Source organism: Thalassophryne amazonica, chromosome 3, assembly GCF_902500255.1.
Source record: "Thalassophryne amazonica chromosome 3, fThaAma1.1, whole genome shotgun sequence".
Classification (NCBI taxonomy): domain Eukaryota; kingdom Metazoa; phylum Chordata; class Actinopteri; order Batrachoidiformes; family Batrachoididae; genus Thalassophryne; species Thalassophryne amazonica.
The window spans coordinates 36,249,504-36,274,506 of record NC_047105.1 but is presented as its reverse complement, the minus strand read 5'-3'; the positions used below and the strand labels follow the sequence as shown (position 1 = coordinate 36,274,506).

General features: G+C 40.7%; 1 protein-coding gene across 1 annotated transcript in view; it reads left to right on the top strand.

The window, feature by feature from the left end:
* Positions 1-20,751: 20,751 nt before the first annotated feature.
* LOC117507740 (acid-sensing ion channel 1-like) overlaps positions 20,752-25,003 on the top strand; it is a 9,618-nt gene continuing 5,366 nt past the window's right edge. Inside the window, exon 1 of the mRNA XM_034167553.1 lies at positions 20,752-21,335. Within this exon, the coding sequence (XP_034023444.1) occupies positions 20,974-21,335 (362 nt within the window). The 5' untranslated portion in view covers positions 20,752-20,973. The remainder of the gene's footprint in view (positions 21,336-25,003) is intronic.

Genomic DNA, 25,003 nt, shown 5'->3' with positions numbered 1-25,003 from the left:
AGGAAAGTCTTCCAGACACATCCAACTGGAAGCAGTTCCCTGGGAAGACCCTTGAAGGATTATATTTTCCAGCTGGCTCTTGAATGCCTTGGGACCTCCAGGAAAAGTTAGAGGACTTGGCTGGCGATAGGGAAGTGTAAGGTGAGCTGGTTGGTCTACGGCCACCATGACCCAGACCCAGATAAGTGTCAGAAAATAGTGATGATGTTATCTGTAGTTCCTCCCAGAGGGGCGATGCTAAAACTTGCTATCTGGGAAATGTTGGCTCTGCAGTGATGCTACCTGCTTGATTTCTCAGTCTGGAGGTATATAAGTCTTGGATGGATGGCAGATTGGTGCCAATTATTTTTTCTGCAGTATGGCTTCTCCTTTGCAGTCTGTTCCTGTGTTGTTTAGTGGCTGAACTAAACCAGACGATGATAGATGAGCAGAGAAGGCACTGAATGACGGCGATGCAGAACTCGGTCAACAGGCTGTTGGGACAGGTTGAATTTTCTGAGCTGATCCAGGAAGTATATCCTCTGCTGGGCCTTCTCTGTGACTGAAGTGATGTTGGTAGTCCTCATGAGGATGTGAGAGATGGTGCACCCTGGAAACCTAAGTTCTCCACAGTGGAAATGGTATTATTGAGGATGGTGATGGGGAGTATTATGAGGAGGCTTCTCCTAAACTCCCAGCGGTTTGCAGACTCATCATCTTCATGGATCAGCCCGATGACTGTGGTGTAGTCTGAACACTTCAGGAGCTTAACAGAGAGGTCCAGTCAATAGTATAGACAGAGAAGAGGAAGTAGGAGAAAACAAAACACAAGGAGACTCCAGTGTTGATGGTCCAGGTGTTGGGTGTAGCCTCACTTGTTGCTCCCTGATCACAGATGAGAGCAGGCGCAGTGAGCTAGGTGAGTTTAGAGGGGAGGATTTCTGGAATGATGGTGGTAAACAGAGTGCTGAAGTCCACAAACCTAATCCTTGCATATGTTCCCAGATGGTCGAGGTGCTTCCAGGAAGAAGTGGAGTACAAGTTTGGCTGAATCCTCCACTGACCTGTCCACCTGGTATGCCACATGTAGGGGTCTAGCAAGGGGTCTGTATTGCTCTTCAGGTATGTCAACACTAGTCTGTTGAAGCATTTCATAACTGCAGACATAGGAACAATGGACTTGTGGTCATTTAATCCTGAGATGAAGGATTTCTTTAGAACTGGTGTCATTATGAAGCTTTTGAAGCATGAGGGTACTTTACACAGCACCAAAGATTAGTGAAAGATCTGTGTGAAGATGGATTTTCAGACTTAACTGATTGATTGATTTTTATTTGTATATAATGTAAACATACATAGGCAAGGCAAGGCAAATTTATTTATATAGCACCTTTCATGCACAAAGAAACTCAAAGTGCTTCACAAGATTAAAAGCAAAAACACCTTAACATTACAGGATTAAGAACAATTAAAAAAAAAAGACATTTGAATTACAATAAAAGGAAATTATATATATATATATATATATATAAAATAATACAATATTTAATAAGTTATATAAAGGTAACATTGAATAACAATGTCTTAAGCCCAGATTTAAATAGACTAACTGTTTGGGCAGACCTCAGATGTTCAGGTAGTTTGTTCCATAAATGAGGACCATAAAAACTAAAGGCTGCCTCACTGTGTATAGTTCGAATTCTAGGGACACACAGTAAACCTGTGTTGTGGGCTGGGGTGTTTGGCTGGCTTTGTTTTTGTTTTCTGTTTCTCCTTCCAGGTGGCATGCGTTCAGGACTGAGTGGCTGACGTGTGGCTGAGTATTAGGACCTCACCTTGAACACCTGAGACTTGTTTTCACGTGCAGGTCATCAGGACTCACAGCTGTGTTGTATCTGTCTTGATCAGAGCTTGCTGCACTTAAGCCTTGAATGCACAGTGTGTGATTGCCAGAGACTCGACCTTGTGAGCAGACGTGTGAGATCGACGTCAGGAGAACAATTTCACCATTATGGACGCAGAGACCGCTCCAGGTTTGACGCCACAGTCTGTGAAGGAGGATTGGGTGAGGTCTCACGCTCTTCAGCACACTTCCTGAGGTAATTTGGTTTTGGTGACTTTCATGAAGTAATGACAGTGGATTTGGTGTCCCTCACACCTTGTTATATTGAGCTGTTACGCTATGCTAATCACCTAATCAGCTTCTGCTGCAGTGCAGATTTGAACTGCGTTGTTCCGTGCCTGCAGGATGAGAAGCTGAGTTATATTAAAGCCAGGAAGTGTTTGCTGATTGTGTGCACCTTTGACCTGTGTCTCTCTGTGTGGAGAGTGTTGGACTCACCTCATGATTTCTTCCTTCGCAGGCTCGGTTTGTCGCGGCCGCCTGGGGGGTGTCGGCGGGGTCCCTGGGTCCGAACTACTGTGGCTCCGGACCGTTTGCGCTGTGTTTCCACCTCACCATTTTATGCTGGGTCCTGTCAAACGCTGGATAGGTGCTCCGACCGCGTCCGACACATAACAACCTGTCCCAGATGACCTGAGGACTCTGGGCGTCGCACAAGGAATCAACATATCTAGAATATACTTTGGTGCAAGACCATTTAACGCTTTATATACCAACAATAATATTTTAAAATCTTTTCTATGACTCACAGGAAGCCAGTGCAAATTTTTGAGGACTGGTGAAATGTGATCAAATTTTCTGGTATTTGTAAGAACTCTTGCTGCAGCGTTTTGAATTTGCTGAAGCTGTCCCAATGATTTTTTACTAAGGCCTGTGAAAACACCATTACAATAGTCAAGCCTGCTAAAATTGAAAGCATGAATAAGTTTTCTGATATCTTGTTGAGACAGTAGATGTTTAATTCGTGCTATATTTTTTAGATGGTATTAAGCAGACTTAGTGATAGCTTTTAAGTGATTGTCAAATGTTAGGTCAGAATCAATAATGACACCAAGAGTTCTGGCTTGGTTTGTGGCAGTTAGTGAGATAGAGTCGAGGTAAGTCATAACCTTTGACCTTTCATTTTTGGGGCCAAAGACTATCACTTCAGTCTTATTTGAATTAAGCTGAAGAAAATTCTGACACATCCACTCATTGATATGACTTATACATTCATTTAATGATTGTAGGGGACTTAGGTCTTGGGATGATACTGAAATATAAAGTTGAGTATCATCTGCATATGTATGATACAAAATATTGTAACGTTCCATAATTTTAGCTATGGGCAACATATAGACATTAAACAAAGTGGCCCAAGAATGGACCCTTGAGGAACCCCACACATTATCCTTGTTTTATCTGATTTATAATCACCAATTGAGACATAATACTCCCCGTCTTGAAGGTAGGATTTGAACCAATTTAAAACGGTACCAGTGAGTCCTACCCACTTTTCTAATCTGTCAAGCAATATGCTATGATCTACAGTATCAAAGGCTGCGCTGAGGTCTAACAAAACCAAAACAGTGATTTTGGACGCATCATTATTTAGGTGAATGTCGTTGAGAACTTTGATAAGTGCCGTCTGTATTATGGTTAGGTCGAAATCCAGATTGAAATACATTAAATATATTATTCTGTGTCATAAAGTAATGAATTTGCTGGAAAACTGCTTTTTCAATAATTTTTCCTAAGAATGGAAGATTTGATATTGGCCTATAATTATTTAATACAGATGCATCCAGGTTGGACTTTTTCAAAAGTGGTTTTATGACTGCAATTTTTAAGGCCTAAGGAAATTGTCCTAATCTAAGAGCAGTTAACAATCTGTAATATACTGGGAGCAATACTAATAAAACATTTAAAAAAAAAATGGGTGTTGTGTGCGCCGCTGAAGAGGAGGTACTGCTGGCCCACCACCACCAGATGGCGCCCTGCTTGAAGTGCGGGCTTCAAGCGTCGGAACCACTGGGAGTGACAGCTGTCACTCATCAACCACAACATCCATAAAAGCTGGACTGCAACTCCACCTCCCCACCGAGAAATCAGCTACCGTTCCAGGTAACCTCTGCTGTGATTTATTGAATATTGTTCTGTGTGCAGCCGTTCGCCCTGTGGATACAGTCTTCTGCTGGATTGGCGTACAGTGTGGGTTTGCGACGTCTTCGTCTCTCACTCCATCCAGGAAGGAGACCAACAGGAGCTGCACGGGTGATATTGTATCTGGAGGTGGAGGTTCTCCCTCCCGGAGGAATCAAACTGTACACGATTGCTGGGTGTGTATTCACACACCCACCATTAACTGTTTCTGTTTTCTGCCAGCAGTACCGGGTCTGACTGCTGAAGACAGTGGCCACCTGGGGCGCAGGGCTTGGCGGCTCCGGTGTTTTTCAGATCCGTTGGTGGTGGAAGCTGTGTGGGATCCGGCTCTTCTCTCGCTAGACGTCTTCTGTCTTCGAGCCTGCCCACACGTCACCTTGTGTATAATTGACAATCCATATTATTGACTGTATTTCGTTGTGCGATTCACAACATTAAATTGTTACTTTTGGCTTATCCATTGTCCGTTCATTAACGCCCCCTGTTGTGGGTCCGTGTCACGACACCTCCCCAACAATGGGATGGTAAAATGTCAAGGCAACAAATTGTGGATTTTAGCTGTAAAACAATTTCTTTCAAAGTTGTATAATCTAAAATATTAAAATGCTCAAGCCTGGCTGATAAGCATGGTTCACATAAAAATGTAAGGCTTGAAGAGGGGATGGTATTTAATGATTGTCTTATTTCTAAGATTTTATTTGTGAAAAAAGCTGCAAATTCGTTGCATGATTTTTTTAGATAGAAATTCTGGTGGGATTGATGCAATAGGGTTTGTTAGTCTCAACAACAGAAAATAATTTGCAAGTGTTATTACAGTTACTATTGATAATATCAGAGAAAAATAATTGTCTAACTTTTTTAGTTCTTGATTAAAAATTAGAAGGCTGTCTTTATACAAGTTATAATGAACTTGGAGATTAGTTTTGCACCATCTGCGCTTTGCTTGTCTACATTTTGCTTTTTGAGCTTTAACTGATGGGGCATTTCACCAGGGAGTTTTTTTTGTGTCCTGACAATATTTTTGTCCTAATTGGAGCAATAGAATCCATTACTGTCTCAACACTAGAATTAAAATTATTTACAAGATCATCAACAGAGTATGAGGGCAGATCTGGCACAGGTATAAAGAAAGACTTGGGGAAAAAAAGTTCACTGGTATTATCATTAATATAACGTTTTCTGATTATTTTAGCTTCACTTTTTTGAAGTTTACAATTGTAGATGTTTTAAATAAAACACAATAGTGATCAGAAAGGGTAGTATCAATCAGCATAACATAGGAAATATTAAGGCCCTTTGAAATAACGAGATCCAAAATATGTCCCTTGGAATGTGTTGACTCAGTCACATGCTGAGAGAGACCAAAACTGTCCAAAATGTTTAAGAATGACTTAGCATTTCATTATTCAAGCTGTCAATGTGAATATTAAAATCCCCCACTAAAACAACATAATCAAAATCAATGCATATAATTGACAATAGCTTAGTAAACTTTGCATTATATTTGGGTGGTCTATAAACAGTTACAAATGTTACTTGATGGAAAAATAATTTAGTCTGAAGGGCAACATATTCAAAAGATTCATACTTTCCATAGCTTATTTCCTTAGAATATTATTAAAATAGCAACTCCCCCTCCTTTCTTATGAATCCTTGTCTCATTAATAAAACTAAAATTTGGAGGAGACGACTCAATAAGAACTGTTGCACTATTGTCAACCAAGTTTCATTTAAAAACATAAAATCAAGTTTATGTGTAACAATAAAATCGTTAACTAAAAATGATTTGCCTGCCAATGACCGAATGTTTGAGACCAAAATTTAATGAGGTAAAATCTATTTTTTGTTCATGTATTGGCATATATAATAGTTGACAGGGAATGCTTATTAAATTTGATCTAATATGAGTTGTTATAGTAGTCCGTCTGTGATTTCTAGGGACTTGAATGTTTGTAATTGTCTAGTTTATTATTATGAATAGGATTACAATCTGTAGAAGTTATACGAACTGATATTAAACTGTTTATGGGATATGGATGAATAGGGGTGGGGCAAAGGGGTGGAGTCTTGCTGAGGAACTTGAAGTGTGGATCTGAAGCCAAGTATGAAGGTGAAGCAGTCGACTGAACCGTTCACCACGGCGGAGAGTGGGAAGAGGGCCACTGAAAAAGACTGTTTTCCCACAGCCTTTTAGAAAATCCAACAATTTCGAAAAGTCCTAAAGCAATTCAGATTGGCCTTTGGCCACGTCGTTAGTCCCTATATGTAGCACAATACGCTCAATGGAGGTTGCAAATGATTGGAATAAATCCGGAAGTTTGTTAGTTATTGTACTGACAGTGGCACCGGGAAAATAGTGTGTGGATACATTAAAAAAGCGGACATTCCTCATAATTGAATCACCAACAATAGCAGTTGTCGGGGTGAACAGTGGCCGTGGTGAACGGTACATAAAATAATACAAAAATGTATTAACTAAACACATAAATAAAATACAGGGTAATACAAAAAGCAATAAATAAATAAAATGCTTGTTTTCATTGTGGCCCAAAGAGATGGATGACACACCATCTGGTCCTGGAGCTTTACAATACTGAAGTAAACCATTCATTGATGCTACTGTTGTTTGTCTTTTGGGATGTAAAAAGAAAACAACATATACATCTGATATTTATGCAAATACATTACTTTCCATATTAACCTTTTCACGTTCAAAATGCTCCTTATAAAATAATAAGTAGTTCATGTTGCCTTTGGGCAGAACCAGCATTTCTGGACAGCAGGAAAGAGTAAGCAGAGATGAACTAAAGAGCACACAGCAATAAACGCTGTGCTATAAAATGATTTTGTCCAACAGGCTTATTCATCAGGCTCCCTCCAAGGAGCACTACACTATCACATTGGTCACGATAACATAAATGGATAGGACTATGCTCTCAGTAAGATTCTCCACCTTCACTGTGCCGCTAACAGACAAGTGTGATAACAGCAGAATTTGGATAAGTGCACATTCCAGCACCTGCTGTCAAAATGTTCCCATGTAATTTAATATATACTGTAATATCAGACCAATGTGTGTCACTGCTACATGCTGTCTACCTAGGATTTGTGTTACCTGACTGAAAAAAACGAAAGAAAAAAGCATGGCTTATTTTCCCAGCACCGCTGATCAATATAAGATGCATCATTTATAGACGACTGCCACATTGTCACAGTCTGTACTGTGGCAAATGGTAATTATGGACACATTATAACAATTTTATGGGTGAGATCCTCTTCGCCTCTTTGCAATATGAATACAGTGACAGATCTGGCAGCAGCAGTCTTCCGACACATCTACGTTATTGCTTGCGTTTGGTTCATTCTGACATGTTTGAATGCTACATTCAGTCAGCTCCAAAGAATCATTCTGAGGAGCAAATAGATTTGTCCAGGATCTTGAATGGGCTTGTGTGCAAGTGCATGACAAACCATGCACAAATTAATATGTAGTGTGTGTGCGTACGCATACAGCTACTGCTTATGTGCAAATGTGTGCAGGATTTGTGTGTACTGCACAGACGTCATGCATAAATACATTTATGAGTGCGCCTGTAAGAATTTGCATTTTACATGTGAAATACACAAGCATACAAGTGTGCACACATGCTAGGCTACTGCACATGTGCATCATTGTAGTATGTGTGTACAAGGGGCAAGTACACAGCAGCACCTTTGGATATCAGTCAGCATTGAGAGTAAACTTTGATGGCACTTTTGTAGCTCAGTATAGGCTGCAATAAAGAAAATAAATGCAGTTAGATATTACAGTAATACTGTGATTGATCACACCCTCCATATCTAGTTTTCATAAAAATGTAGAATCCAACTAATTTTTACATACATAGTCAAAGACAACACATTTAATAGTTTTAAGGTGTATCTTTTAACACTTAATAAGCAATATCCTATGTGGACGTACATCTGATCACAAAATTTTGTTAGCTAAGCTACAGTCATATGGAATTAGAGGTATTGGATTAAATTGGATTACTAGTTATTTTGAAAATAGACAACAATACTCCCCTAAGGCTCCCCTAAGGTTAGGTACTGGGGCCAAAACTCTTTAAAATATATATTAATGACCTCTGTGATGTATCTAGGGTATTACATTTTGTCCTCTTCGCTGATGACACTAATTTCTTTGTGTCTGGGAACAATTTAAAAACAATTCAGAAGACTGTTGAACATGAAATGATATTACTTCAGAAATGGTTTATTAAAAATAAATTGCCATTGAATTTGAGTAAGACAAAATACATGTTGTTTACAAATCATAAATGCCCTGATAATTTCAAACTGAATTTAAAGGCATTGATATTGAGAGAGTTTCTGAATTTAAATTTCTCCGAGTACTCATTGATGAAAACTTGAAATGGAAGCCGTACATAGCAGATGTAAAAAAGAAAATCTGTAAAAATATTGCTGTTTTGAGCAAGGTGAAGTATATGTTAAATTACAAGGCGATGAGACTCCTTTATTGTTCTTTGATTTTGCCATACCTGATGTATTGTTTGGAGGTATGGGGCAATACATATGTTACCAATTTAATGCCTTTATTTATTTTACAGAAGAGGACTATAAGGATAATTAATAGAGCTGCTCTGACAGCACATACAACAGAACTGTTTCTGAGTCACAACTATTAAAACTGAAGGACTTGGTTGTTTTAAAAACATTATTAGTTTTTTCATAAAGCCAAACTTTTTTGTTACCAAGTAGTCTCCAAACACTTTTCACTGTAAATAGTGAGACAAGGTGAAGAAAATATGTTTTTAAAACCCCTTTTGCAAGACCTACACTGAAGCAAATGTGTGTCTAGTGGTGGGCGTGAAACAATGGAACTCTATGGAAAATCATTTAAAATGTTCAAATGTCTTTCTATTTAAATGTTGGTACAAACAGAAAATACTAAAACTGTATGAAAATCCAAATGAATAGAGTTAAAAAGAAGAAGAAGAAAAAAAGGAAAAATGCTCGTTGATATGTATTCTTATAATGGAACACAAAGGTGAGGCCATCTAAATTTGTGTTGAAACAAGAATGGGGTAGGAGATAATAAGATGTTTTTTTTTTTTCATCCTACTCCTGTTCTTTACATGGAATGTGTTATTATTTTGTACTCTGTAAAATGCAATTTTTCTTTTTTTTTTTTTTAATTCATTACCATGGAAAATGAATATATACGAGGGCTGTCAATAAAGTAAGGGTCCTTTTTATTTTTTTCAAAAACTATATGGATTTCATTCATATGTTTTTACGTCAGACATGCTTGAACCCTCGTGCGCATGCGTGAGTTTTTCCACGCCTGTCGGTGACGTCATTCGCCTGTGAGCACTCCTTGTGGGAGGAGTCGTCCAGCCCCTCGTCGGAATTCCTTTGTCTGAGAAGTTGCTGAGAGACTGGCGCGTTGTTTGATCAAAATTTTTTCTAAACCTGTGAGACACATTGAAGAGGACACGGTTCGAAAAATTAAGCTGGTTTTCAGTGAAAATTTTAACGGCTGATGAGAGATTTTGAGGTGATTCTGTCGCTTTAAGGACTTCCCACGGTGCGACGCTCCGCCACAGGAAAAACACCTCTGTTGAAAGCCTTAAGGACAAGTTGGAACATGTCCTGCCTGTTAAACAATTTCTCATATACTCACTCCACTGAAAGCCATCAAAAGCCGCCTGGATTTTACAAAAGGTTATCAACACGGAGGTGTTTTTCCTGTGCCGCCGCACCGCATCGGCTGCATCCCGACGCGCGGATCCGTCCGCACGTCTTTCATTAAAAAAATCTTTAACAGTGGAATATCCGGATAAAATGCTGAAACCGACTTCTTCTGAAACTTCTCTGTTCTCTCACGACGTCCTGGATCAATAGAGCCTGAAATGTGGAGGTTTTCAGCTTGAACAGGCTGACGACGGTGGCTGAGAGCCCTGCGCGATGTCTCGCACCGTGGGAAGTCCTTAAAGCGACAGTATCACCTCAAAATCTCTCATCAGCCGTTAAAATTTTCACTGAAAACCAGCTTAATTTTTCGAACCGTGTCCACTTCGATGTGTCTCACAGGTTTAGAAAAAATTTTGATCAAACAACGCGCCAGTCTCTCAGCAACTTCTCAGACAAAGGAATTCCGACAAGGGGCTGGACGACTCCTCCCACAAGGAGTGCTCACAGGCGAATGACGTCACCGACAGGCGTGGAAAAACTCACGCATGCGCACGAGGGTTCAAGCATGTCTGACGTAAAAACATGAATGAAATCCATATAGTTTTTGAAAAAAATAAAAAGGACCCTTACTTTATTGACAGCCCTCGTATATATATATAAAAAATGAAATTACAAATTACATCTTACACCGTCCATATTATCTACTTTTCATGAAAATGTTGGAGAATCCAACAAATTTTTACATGCAGTAGTGTTCAGAATAATAGTAGTGCTATGTGACCAAATAGATTAATCCAGGTTTTGAGTATATTTATTATTGTTACATGGGAAACAAGGTACCAGTAGATTCAGTAGATTCTCACGAATCCAACAAGACCAAGCATTCATGATATGCACACTCTTAAGGCTATGAAATTGGGGTATTAGTAAAAAAAAGTAGAAAAGGGGATGTTCAAAATAATAGTAGCATCTGCTGTTGACGCTACAAACTCAAAACTATTATGTTCAAACTGCTTTTTTAGCAATCCTGTGAATCACTAAACTAGTATTTAGTTGTATAACCACAGTTTTTCATGATTTCTTCACATCTGCGAGGCATTAATTTTGTTGGTTTGGAACCAAGATTTTGCTCATTTACTAGTGTGCTTGGGGTCATTGTCTTGTTGAAACACCCATTTCAAGGGCATGTCCTCTTCAGCATAAGCCAACATGACCTCTTCAAGTATTTTGACATAACCAAACTGATCCATGATACCTGGTATGCGATATATAGGCCCAACACCATAGTAGGAGAAACATGCCCATAACATGATGCTTGCACCACCATGCTTCACTGTCTTCACTGTGAACTGTGGCTTGAATTCAGAGTTTTGGGGTTGCCTCACAAACTGTCTGCAGCCCTTTGGACCCAAAAAGAACAATTTTACTCTCAGTCCACAAAATATTCCTCCATTTCTCTTTAGGCCAGTTGATGTGTTCTTTGGCAAATTGTAACCTCTTCTGCACATGTCTTTTATTTAACAGAGGGCCTTTGTGGGGGATTCTTGCAAATAAATTAGCTTCATACAGGCGTCTTCTAACTGTCACAGCACTTACAGGTAACTCCAGACTGTCTTTGATCATCCTGGAGCTGATCAATGGGTGAGCCTTTGCCATTCTGGTTATTCTTCTATCCATTTTGATGGTTGTTTTCCATTTTCTTCCATGCATCTCTGTTTTTTTGTCCATTTTAAAGCATTAGAGATCATTGTAGAGGAAAAGCCTATAATTTTTTGCACCTGCGTATAAGTTTTCCCCTCTCCAATCAACTTTTTAATCAAACTACACTGTTCTTCTGAACAATGTCTTGAACGTCCCATTTTCCTCAGGCTTTCAAAGAGAAAAGCATGTTCAACAGGTGTTGGCTTCATCCTTAAATAGGGGACACCTGATTCCCCCCCGTTTGTTCCACAAAATTGATGAACTCACTGACTGAATGCCACACTACTATTATTGTGAGCACCCCCTTGTCAGGATTTGGCCCATTCAGGGTCCTGGTCATGTCTTCCTCAGATTGCCTCACTGCTGATTTTGATTATTCTGTCTGTGGTTTCTGTTTATCTCTGTCTTGTGTCTTCTCATCTTGTTATGCTCTGTTTATGATTAGTTTTGTTTCATTTATTTTCTTTGTATCACCTGGTTGCCATGTATTTAGTTTTGTCTTTGTTCTTGTCCAATTTGTAGTTTTTTTTGTTGTTTTTTTTTGTATTGCTCATTGTTGTGCATTTGTGTTCTTTCACTCATGGTTCCTTTAGTTACTTAGGTCTCAGTTTAGTTTTATCACATTTAGTGTATTATGCTTTAGTCCCTGGTTTTGGTTATTGATTATCTTGTGTTTTCTCCTGGTTATGTTCCTTTGGTTGTGTATTTCATTCTCTGTCAATCATCTTTTTTCTAGTTAGTCATTAGTCTGCTTGCCACTTTATCAGTTATTGTATCACCTTTTATTCTGTAGTCATCTGTTCCGTTCATCACTAGATTGTTAGTATTACACGTATCTGTTTGTTTGATCATAGGTTGTATTTGTTACTCTTGTATATCCATTTGGTGAGTTCTGCCTTAGTTAAGTCTCTGCCTTTTAGTTTCTGGGTCCTGTCACATGAGCACATCAGTTTGTGGTATTCAGTTCTTTTTGTCTCTGTTGGTTGTGGGTGTGTCTCTGGCTCTGAGTTGTTTTGTCTGTCACACCCACCTGTCTTGTCTGGCCACTCCCCTTCCTGAACCTTCCCCACACCTGTTTTACATCACGCCTTGATTACTCCCCTGGTATTTAAGCTCTCACAGTCCCTCACTTCCCTGCGAGTTTGTTGATCGTAGGTCACATCCTCGCCTTCTTTGTCACAGTCTGTTTGCCTTGTTTTTTGACCTTGCTTGTTTGACTCGATCTCCGCCACGCCGTGAACCTGACCCCTGCTTGTGTACTGAACAACGAATCTGCCTCTTGCTTGTCTGTACTGCGGCCCCGCTGACTGCCTTTTTGTGTACCGAACCATTGCCTGTTTTTTGATAAAGCTATTTTTTACCTCCACGCTTCCTGCCTATGAGTCTGCATTGTGTGCCCTACCACTTTCTGTGCCATGTCACACCCAGTCATGACACCCATTTTCTACTTTTTTTTACTAATAGGCCAGTTCCATAGCCTTAAGAGTGTGCATATCATGAATGCTTGGTCTTGTTGGATTTGTGAGAATCTGCTGAATCTACTGGTACCTTGTTTCCCATGTAACAATAAGAAATATACTCAAAACCTGGATTAATCTTTTTAGTCACGTAGCACTACTATTATTCTGAACACTACTGTACAAAATCAAAGGCAACACATTTATTATTTTTAAGGTGTATCTTTTAAAACTTAATAAGCAATATCCTATGTGACCATACATCTCACACATCGATATTATCTACTTTTCATGAAAATGTTGGAGAATCAACAACATATTTTTACATCCAAAGTTAAAAGCAGCACATTTTGTATGTTTTCACACTCAATAAGCAATATATTTGCTGGAAGTGCATCTAATTAATTAATACTGAAATAATCATTTGTTTAGTTTGCAAATATAAAATATTAAAAAGTGCCCAACACAGTCTTTTCACACCCAATCTTCAACTTGCTCATTTTGAGTAAATACCAGTCCAAAATCCAAAGCTGTTCATTTGTTTGACAAACCAAGTACAATAAAAAAAAAAATACAGTTAAATCCAATTTAATAAACACAAACCAAATTTCAGACATACTATATATATTAGTCTGGAACAAAGAGGACAGTGTTGTTAAGAACAATAATCAAGACGTTAAAGAGCAAACTTCACTTTCCCCAGAACGACATGATCAGGAAGCGAGCGTAGCTCACAGCAGCTCCCATTGAAAATAAAGGAGAGACAGCCTGTGATTCATGTTCGCATTTATGTTTACATAAAATAAATGCAATAACAATGTCTATAAACCCAGAGAATAAATTCATGAGAGTTTTAGGCGCAATATAAAAATAGCTTTATGTTGCGATGTTAATGGTGTTGTCCATGTGCAGCAGTTAAAGTGCAGTTTTAGTAAATTAATTTTGAAAAAAAAGCCTCTGTTTACTTTTTGCTTCTGGAAACACGAGTCCGACGTGTGGTTAACCGTGTTGATAACCATTCGTAAGATTCAGGCAGTTTTCGATGGCTTTCAGTCGAGTGAGTATCCGAGAAATTGTTTAACAGCTGGGCATGTTCAAACTTGTCCTGTAATGCTTCCAACAGAGGTGTTTTTCTGTGGTGCCGCGCGATGAGCGGCTGGGTGCCAACGCGCAAATCTGTCTGCACGTCTTTCATTACAAAATCTCCTTTAACAGTGGAATGTCCGGATAAACTGCTGAACCCGAGCTCTTCTGAAACTTCTCTGTTTTTCACGACGTCCTGGGTCAACAGAGGCTTAAATTTGGAAGTTTTCAGCTCGAAACAGGCAGACGACGGCGGCTCGGGGCGCGGCGCGACGTCCCGCTCCGTGGGCAGTCCTTAAAGCGACAGTAACACTCCATAATCTCTCATCAGTCATTAAAATTTTCACCGAAAACCGTCTGAATTTCTCGAATGGTGTCCACTTAGATGTGCCTTACAGTTTCAGAAAAGATATTGATCAAGCAAAGTGCCAATCTCTCAGGAAGAAGTCAGACAAAGGAATTCCGACGAGGGGGTAGACCAGTGCTCACTCAAAGCCTGCCCACAGGCGAATGATGCAACCGACAGGCGTGAAAAAACTCATGCATGTGCACGAGGGTTCAAGCTTGTCTGACGCAATCACACGTGATTCAAATCCATATAGTTTTTGCAAAAAAAAAAAGGTCGGTTTCTTTTCTAATAGACCTCATATATCTGATATTTTCACTTTATAAAACTTCAGAAGTGACGCTAATTTAAATGATTTGTCCGAAATACGTTTGGTTAAAATTTGAACCATAAGTTAAAAATCTATGCCTCTGGATGACTTGGGTGATATTGGCTGTGTATCAGTATGGGGTTAAAAAAAACAGTTTTTTTTTTTGTTTTTTTTGGTGACCAGTTCTCCTTTGCCTGCAGAGGATAGAGCGGTTTCTTCTAGAAGCAGCTTGTCTCTGTTTGCAGAGGGTAGAACTACACATCTGTTCACCTTTGTTTACCATGTTAACGGCCTAAAAGTTATCGGACAAAAATTTATTGGAAGATCATTAGTCCGATAATGGTTTTCAAAGTTATCTGAAAAGATAATCCGATAATGAAAACTGTATCTTCGATAATTATCGGTTATCGGAACTGTGCCCACCACTGGATATTACAGATGCACCAGATGTTTCCACTGCCCTACTGATCATAGTAATAGTGTTCTCTCTCTGGGTAAAGATGTCGAGTTGTTATTTTCTGTCATCCAGCACAGCACAGACCATCACAAGACTAATCTTTCTTGCAAATGTAAGTAGTTTGCACACACATAAATACAAACACATATCTGTGTGTGTGCGCGCGCGTGCATGAACATATACACTCACCAGCCGCTTTATTATGTACACCTTGCTAGTACCTGGTTCAACCCCCTTTTGCCTTCAGAACAGCCTTAATTCTTTGTGGCATAGATTCAAAAAGGTGTTGGAAACATTCCTCAGAGATGTTGGTCCATAATGACATGATGACATCACTCAGGTGCCCATTCCACCAGTCTGTCCATTCTCCTCTGACCTGTGACATCAGCAATGCGTTTTGTCGACACGACGACACAACTTCCACCCACTGGTTATCTTCTCTTTTTCAGACCATTTTCTGCAAACCCTAAAGAGGGTTGTTAACCCCCAAAACATGAATCAGCTGCAAATCATGAATTATCCGCAAAATCCCAATAGATCAGCACTTTCTAAAATACTAGATCAGCGAATGTGGAACCAATAACCATGGCACATTCAAAGCCACTTCAATCCCCTTTCTTCCCCATTCTGATGCTCATTTTGAACATCGGCAAGTTGTCTTCACTATGTCAAGATCTGTAAATGCACTGAGTTGCTGCCATGTGATTGACTGTTTAGATATTTGTGTTAAAAAGCAATGGAACAGGTGTACCTAATAAAGTGGCCAGCGGGTATATACACACAATATATACGCCATACCATATAATGACTCATCTTATTAGGAGTAGACTTTGTGTTTCACTGTCTGTGTTTGAGGAATCTGCCACTACAGGTGACTTCAAGAGGACAGTGTCCATCCCTGAAACTCCTCGTCTGATAACGCATTGGATGGGCAACCAACTAAATTTTGTATGAAAGCATATTGCACTTCTCTTGAAAAGGGATATTCTTATTTGCTTTTCTACACGACTGCATAGGTGTTCTCACATTTATCTAATGTCTCCTGATGATTGGTTTTTGCAATCAGACTGTTGATATGGAGCTACAACCTATCACTGTGTGACCAAGGCAGTAAGTCAAAAGCATCTCCGACTGTAACACCCCTGTCACACCTTGATGCTTTAGCCAGCATACGAGGTCTGAAAGTATCGGACCTTTTTATTTTTTTCAAAAACCTGATGGATTTGAATCACGTGTGCTTGCATGAGCAAACCTTGAACCTTCGTGCGCATGCGTGATTTTTTTTCACGCCTGTCGATTGCATCATTTGCTTGTAAGCAGCCTTTGTGTGAGGATGGGTGGAGTCTCTCGTCGTTTTTTCTTTGCAAGGAAATGGCGGAACAACTGGAGCAGCACGACTGCATCAAATTTTGCCAAAAACTGGGCGACAGCCAGGTGGAAACCATTCGGATTATTCAGACGGCTTTCGGTGACGATCCTCTGGGCATCACACAGATTAAGGAGTGGTACAACTGGTTTAAAGACGGCCGCACAACGGTGGAGAGCGAGCAACGCTCCGGTCGGCCATCAACATGCTGAAATGACCAGATCATTTCCAAAGTGAACGCTGTGGTGATGTGGGTCCGTTGTGTGACTATACGAGAAATTGCGGAAGAGGTGGAGCATATTCCACTGTGACAGAAGATTTTGCCATGAAAAGAGTTGCAGCGAAATTCATTGACACGAAGCTGACGGCGCAGCAAAAGCACCTTTGTGTTGAAGCCTCACAGGACATGTTGTAACATGTCCAGCTCTTCCACCATTCAGAAGATTCAGACAGCTTTCGGTGGCTTTTCAGTCGTGTGACTATCTGAGAAATTGTGGACGGCGCTTTTTGCTGCACTATCAGCTTTGTGCCAATGAATTTCGCTGCAACTCTTTTCATGGCAAAATCTTCTGTCACAGTGGAATGTGCCGAAAAAGTGCTGATGTCCACCTCTTCCACAATTTCTTGGATAGTCACACGGCGGTCCCACATCACCACAGCGTTCACTTTGGAAATGATCTGGTCATTTCAGCATGTTGATGGCCGCCCGGAGCGTGGCGTGCTCTCCACGGTTGTGCGGCCGTCTTTAAACTGTTTGTACCGCTCCGAATCCGAATGGTTTCCACCTGGCCATCACCCAGTTTGTGGCAAAATTTGATGCAGTCACGCTGCTCCACTCGTTCCGCCATTTCCTTGCAAAGAAAAAACGACGAGAGACTCCACCCATCCTCACACAAAGGCTGCTTAGAAGCAAATGACGCAATCGACAGGCGTGAAAAAATTCACGCATACGCATGAAGGTTCAAGGTTGGCTCATGCAAGCACACATGATTCAAATCCATCAGGTTTTTGAAAAAAATAAAAAGGTCTTATACTTTTCTAACAGACCTCGTATGTCGACCGTATTAAAAATGGTGACATACACTGGCATGAAGCAGGCTGTGATGATTAATATACCTTGTACAAATACAAAGTGTGTCAGTATAAAGAGTTTTGAACAATATCACGTCTATTTAGAACTCAGCAGGCCGTAGCAGGAGGCTAAAACAGAATAATTAAGATGACCAATATATTAATGCATTTCCATTTGAATAAGGAGGCCAACAAACCGTTGCAATATGATTTGCAATTCATAACATTTTCAGAGCACTTCCCAGCGTGCACGGTGGCACAAGCACTTAGTGCACTTGCTTCCCAAATAGAACAGTTCTTGTTTCAAGACTGTCCATACTCCATTCTGCTTGTGCAGCTGGAGTTGTGTTTGAAATGCCAAACCAGCTTGTGGTTACCAAACCTACTGTGGTGACATTGAGCAAAATGAAAGAAGCCCAATGAAATCCCAGTGACTGAGGTACAATGAGTGACAACACCACTCAAATTTTACAGTTCACAAATCCATCTGAATCTGTGTTAATGAGCACTTCTTATTTGCTGAGATAATCCATCCCACCTGTGCCATATCCAACCCACGCTCACAGCAGTTTGTGGTACATTTAATTGTACATTAAATAATAAATAATTAATTAAATAAAAATCAAATAAAAAATAAATAATTAAATAAAAAAAGGAATTTAATTAAATAAATAATAATGAATAATTAATTAAATGTACATTAAAGTACATTAATCTATAATGGGGTACAAAAATGGGGTGTTTTTTGTAATGGGGCACAAATTAATGTCATGACAGGGGGCACAAAATGTGGGGTGAAAGGGGGGGGAGTCTGGGGGGTCATGGTTAATGTTTGGCTATGATTAGAGTTAGGAGTCGGGGAAGATTATAAATAGCAAAATAAAACATCTCACGAAAAGTGGGGGCATGGGGGAAAAAAAAAGCGTGAGACCGGCCTGGGCATAACAAGATGCTGATTAGACAGCATGATTATTGCACAGGTGTTCAATAGAAAAAGCAAAACAAAGCAAAACTGCACACTTCAGAGTGGCCTTTTATTGTGGCCAGCCTAAGGCACACCTGTGCCTCCTTTTAGAGGTGATTAGATCTTGGAGCAGTTTATTCAATCCAATCCACTTTATTTATATCGCACATTTAACAACAAAAACGTTCCAAAGTGCTGCACATACAGTAGAATCACGATAGATAAAACCCCAATAGTCAAGAAATAAATTAAAAATAAGAAAATTAACAATAAAAATAACTCAAATGTGCAAGATAAATAAATAAATACATACAGCATACAAAAGATAAAACCAATAAAATCTACCAAAATAAAACAAAACCAATAAAACAGGACCACACAACTCATGCAGTGTTAAAAACCAGAGAATAAAAATGGGTCTTCAGACGAGACTTAAAACACTCCACTGTGGGGGCTGTTCAGACATGGAGGGGCAGAGCGTTCCAAAGTCTGGGGCCAGCCACAGAGAAAGCCCAGAGAAAGTTTAGTCAAAGATCAAGGTAAAACCCAGTCCAAAAACCCTTTTTTGTAAACCTCAACAACCAAGAAGCCTGGAAGGATGGTCCAAAGTATATATTGATGAGCAAAATAATTGCGATTGATCGGCATGAATGACTTTATAATGAAGTCAAATAAATCAGAAAAGACACGCACATCCACGATGTGTAAAAAGGCGTGCTGGATCAAAAAAGGCAAGTATCAAAACAAAAAAAATCCACACAACTTGAACCGTGCAAAAAGGCTTATTTAGATATAGATAGCAGTAGTGATGTTTCAGGTGCTGCCCTTCTTCAGATATTATTAGTGCCGTGGCAAACCTGCATATGTACTGAAACTAATTAGTAATTGCCATCACCTGACAAACAACCAGATGTTTTTTATCCATTTATTTTTCATTGGGTTCAGGGGGAGGTGATGGTCTAGTGGTTAAGGCGCTGGGCTTGAGACCAGAAGATCCTCTGTTCAATTCCCAGCCTGACTGGAAAAATCACTAAAGGCCCTTGGGCAAGGTCCTTAATCCCCTAGTTGCTCTCGGTGTGTAGTGAGCACCTTGTATGGCAGCACCCTGACATCGGGATGAATGTGCGGCATTATTGTAAAGCACTTTGAGCGTCTGATGCAGATGGAAAAGCGCTATATAAATGCAGTCCATTTTACATATGCAGGTGTGCAAGGCACTAATTATGTCTGAAGAAGGGCAGCGCCTGAAAAGTCTGTATAAAGCTTTTTGCATGGGAGTGTTCATGTATTCAGATTTTCTGTTTCGATATTCATAATGAAGTCGCACAGAAGTCATAAGATGAAGTCAGACAGTCAAAAACTCCATCACAGACAGATGTATATTTACTTGTACATTTATATTGCGGTGTGCCTGGCAGATGCCACTCATTTATTGTGTAGATTGAAAAATGGGACATTTTCCGAAAGAAAATCCCATTTTTACACAATATGCAATTAAAATTAAAACCTTGATCGTAGACAATATAAACAACTGTCTTGAATGAAGTAAGACTTTGACAGAAGCTCGTGTTCAGTAAGTAATAACTTGATTTTGACTCATATCAGCGTCACTGCTTAAATTGTCCCTTCATCCCTGGATTTCTGGGAGAAGTACTGACCCTGACGTCGGTCGTCGTCACCGGGTGTAAAATATTCCGTCCTATCCGCTGTCTCTCCTGTTTGGGGCCACTTTAATTGATCCGGGCGCACGGCGCCGGAGAGCTTTCCTTTCTCCCTCCCACCACCTTCTGCTCTCGCTCCACGCTTCACCGGGACATTATTCGCCATGGCCACGCGGCGGGGATCTCGGTGATTGCGGGGAGTAGCAGCGCGGAGGAGGGATGCGAGCATGCGGGCAGCGGTTCCTCCTGCGCGCCCGCGACGCAGCTGTTTGTCCCGGCTGCGTAAACCCGACGCCTGGCCGCCTTTAAATCAGATTACAGAAGCTCTGATCGTTCTCCACGGCTGCACGCGCTGCTGCGTGTTTTCCTAATCGAGCAGGTAGTTGTTGGTGTTGATTTTTGTTTTGAAAAACCTCAACTCTCATTCCTCTGGAGACCATTTCATTTTTGCATGTGGAAGCGACACTGAGGAGAGCTGTGGCATCCATCCATCCATCCGTCCGTCCATCCATCCGTCCGTGCGCGCTGCTGCTGCACACCGTGTTATGAGGATGGAACTGTGACCCTCCTGCAGCGCGTGGTCCCTCACCACCCCTCCTCTTCTTCTTCTTCCACCTCCACAAAATCAGCACTTCTCCCCATTCAGGATTTTTGGATTTGAGGATCTGATTTTCAGTTTGTTCTGCGGGCTGACAGTGACGCAACATCTCACACTTCTCTGCACGAGAAATCCACGCTTATCGGGGCGTGAACTTGCTCCTTCTTCCCGCTAATAAAACGCCATACTTATATCCACAAAGCCTCCGTTTTCTTGCATCCAGCCAAAACACGCGATCATGGATCTGAAAGCGGACTCGGAGGACGTGGACTACAAGGAGCCGGCTCCCATTGAAGTTTTCGCCAGCAGGTCCACGCTGCACGGCATCTCGCACATGTTCACCTACGAGCGGGTGTGCATCAAGCGCACCTTGTGGATTTTGTTCTTCCTGGGCTCCGTGGGTGCGCTGGCGCTGGTGTGCGTGGATCGCGTGCAGTTCTACTTCCAGTATCCACACGTCACCAAACTGGACGAGGTGGCGGCTCAGCTGATGACTTTCCCGGCGGTCACCTTCTGCAACCTCAACTCGTTCCGCTTCAGCCGCGTGACGCGGAACGACCTGTACCACGCCGGAGAGCTGCTCGCTTTGCTCAACGGCAGGTGCGTGCACAAGTCTCTCACACCTTGTTGTGCCTGAGCTCACAGTGCAAAGTGTGTCAACTTTAACCTGAGTGTTCAAATCCAGTGTACCCCCCCAGTTGTTAAAGGAACAAAGTGGGCATTTTTGTTCCTGCTGATCCAATTCCCATCCAGGTGTGTTTTATTTCGTCATTATTTTGTTGATCAGTCAGCAGATAGAAGATCCAGAGTTGTTAACTTGGGGTTTACTCTAATCACCCATTAAAGGACAAGTTCACTTTTTTCAACATTCAACAACTTCTTTGTCTTTCAGCTGTTCTCGTTCAACTGTGAACCAAAGTGAGACCACTCAGTTGAGCATCTGAGTGGTCTCACTTTTGTCAATTCTGCATATACATCATTTTTTAAAACTCAAATGGAAATCAAAAGTAAATTTTGAAAAGAAATAGCAGTAAAGTAGAGGGAGTAACAGGAAGACAGAGGACGGGAAGGAGAGGAACAGTAGTAGCCAGTATTTGTGGTATTTATATTTGTGTATTTATGTTTATATTTTCAAATTGTTTTTCACTTTTGATAGTCTGTATGCTTCTTACCCTGTGTGCTAGTATACAATGCTGCTGGAATCTCAATTTCCCTGAGGGAGTCTTCCCGAGGGATTAATATCTAATCTAATCTAGACTGCAGTTGGTAAAAACATGGTCCCACTCCAAATGGTAAATGGACTGCATTTATATAGCGCTTTTCCATCTGCATCAGACACTCAAAGTGTTTTACAATAATGTCTCACTTTCACCCCAATGTCAGGGTGCTAAATCAAGTCAATCAACTCTGAGTTAATTTATAGGCAGAGGATATCTGTACATAATAATCTATACTACAGTTCACAAAATCTTCCTCCCTCTGGCTGGTCCTGCAGTTAGGCTGAAATAGCTAATCTGATCTCTGTGATTTTCATTGGCCCTGGCCTGGAGTAACACTGGAGGGTTAATTGTCACGTGCCCTCATTTAGAATTAGGTACTATTATTTCAGACAAACGTATTAGGAAGTGACTATTTCTGCGTAGCCATATTAATAGTTCCAAATTCTGTTCAAACATTGCACAGCTTTATTAAGGTTAGGGTTAGGGGTTATGGTTGAGATTAGGGTAAGATTAGTGATTGTGGTTAATGTTGTTTAGGAATCCACATATCAATAGCAAACATGAATAAGTATGTAGCCTCATAATCATGTGAGTAACCTATATTGACCAATGAGAGACACGTCACGTACCAGTGGAATTTCACAATACAAATATGGCTATGTATGGATAGCCACTGCCAAAGTATATGCAGCCTAATTAGCCACAATTCTTTTTCTTCTATAAAGTTTTATGATGATTGACAGACCGACAACTGCATTGCTGCCACCATCTGGACAGGTGTGTGAAATGTCCGTATTGCAGGTAAATGATGAATGATGATTGCAATTCCATTCCAGCAAATATGATTTCAGCATTCACAATCTTCACCTTGTAATGTTCCTGCCCGTAGGGTGAGTAGTTTGCTAGTATTAATTATACAATATTCTATTCCTATGTAGGGCTTCTGATTGATCAATCTAGGTCACGTGATTATGACAGTACACACTTTTAGTTTAAAAAAATTTCCTTTGAGAAGTGAAGCTCTCAAACTTTTTGTGTGGCTTCAAAATAGCAGTTGTGTCTCACAGCAACAAGGTTATGAGGTCGCTTCCCGAATTGTCCTTTCTGTGTGGACTTTGGCTGTTCCCCCTGAAAAACTCTACAAAAGTCGTGATCTCACACATGCAGTGAGGAACTTTACTCGACAGGAAACGTGTATGCAATGATCAGTGGTGGGCACAGCTAACCAAAAAGTTAGCTTTGATAACCATTAATCCAATAACTGAAAAGTTATCTTTCATGACGCTAAACAGATAAAGTGCTAAAACTTTTATTACAGATAACAGATAACCGATAACTTTATTATTAATTTGGACATGGCTACATCAGATTACACTGTCAGCTTCTAATAACCCAGTTTCACTTTCACTTTCACTTTGCTGGGTAAATTCAAGAATCACAAACACATAAGAATGCACAAAAAAAATTAATGAATAAAAAAAAAAAAAAAAAGACCCCAAATACTGTCATCATCTTTTAAAGGCAGTAATACACCGTATTAGAAGTTACAGTTTATCTTGGCTGGACCCTTGACTGGAGTAAGTGGGTATGTAAAATTAATGAATGAATCTAACTTTCTAACTTTACCGCAGTCATTTCATACATGAAGTAGAATAAAAAACTAACATGATTGGGATTAAAACCTGGGATCACTGGCTCTGGAGTCGGATGCCCTACCATTTACACCACAGTGTCTCACGTTTTGCACTGGGTCACAATGTGATGTCATCACACATAACAGCTGAGAAAACCCAAATGTAATCTAAAACCTAACCCTAAATCTAAACCTTCTTGATTTAAATATTTTATTGGGAAAGGAAGCAGTGTGTACGAGGGCTGTCAATAAAGTAACGGTCCTTTTTATTTTTTTCAAAAACTATATGGATTTCATTCATATGTTTTTACGTCAGACATGCTTGAACCCTCGTGCGCATGCGTGAGTTTTTCCACGCCTGTCGGTGACGTCATTCGCCTGTGAGCACTCCTTGTGGGAGGAGTCGTCCAGCCCCTCGTCGGAATTCCTTTGTCTGAGAAGTTGCTGAGAGACTGGCGCGTTGTTTGATCAAAATTTTTTCTAAACCTGTGAGACACATCGAAGTGGACACCGTTCGAAAAATTAAGATGGTTTTCAGTGAAAATTTTAACGGCTGATGAGAGATTTTGAGGTGATTCTGTCGCTTTAAGGACTTTTCACGGTGCGAGACGTCGCTCAGCGCTCTCAGCCGCCGTCGTCAGCCTGTTCAAGCTGAAAACCTCCACATTTCAGGCTCTATTGATCCAGGACGTTGTGAGAGAACAGAGAAGTTTCAGAAGAAGTCGGTTTCAGCATTTTATCCGGATATTCCACTGTTAAAGGAGATTTTTTTAATGAAAGACGTGCGACGCTCCGCCACAGGAAAAACACCTCTGTTGAAAGCCTTAAGGACAAGTTGGAACATGTCCTGCTGTTAAACAATTTCTCATATACTCACTCCACTGAAATCCATCAAAAGCCGCCTGGATTTTACAAATGGTTATCAACACGGAGGTGTTTTTCCTGTGCCGCCGCACCGCGTTGGCTGCGTCCCGACGCGCGGACCCGTCCGCACGTCTTTCATTAAAAAAATCTCCTTTAACAGTGGAATATCCGGATAAAATGCTGAAACCGACTTCTTCTGAAACTTCTCTGTTCTCTCACGACGTCCTGGATCAATAGAGCCTGAAATGTGGAGGTTTTCAGCTTGAACAGGCTGACGACGGCGGCTGAGAGCGCTGAGCGATGTCTCGCACAGTGGGAAGTCCTTAAAGCAACAGAATCACCTCAAAATCTCTCATCAGCCGTTAAAAGTTTCACTGAAAACCAGCTTAATTTTTCGAACCGTGTCCACTTCGATGTGTCTCACAGGTTTAGAAAAAATTTTGATCAAACAACGCGCCAGTCTCTCAGCAACTTCTCAGACAAAGGAATTCCGACGAGGGGCTGGACGACTCCTCCCACAAGGAGTGCTCACAGGCGAATGACGTCACCGA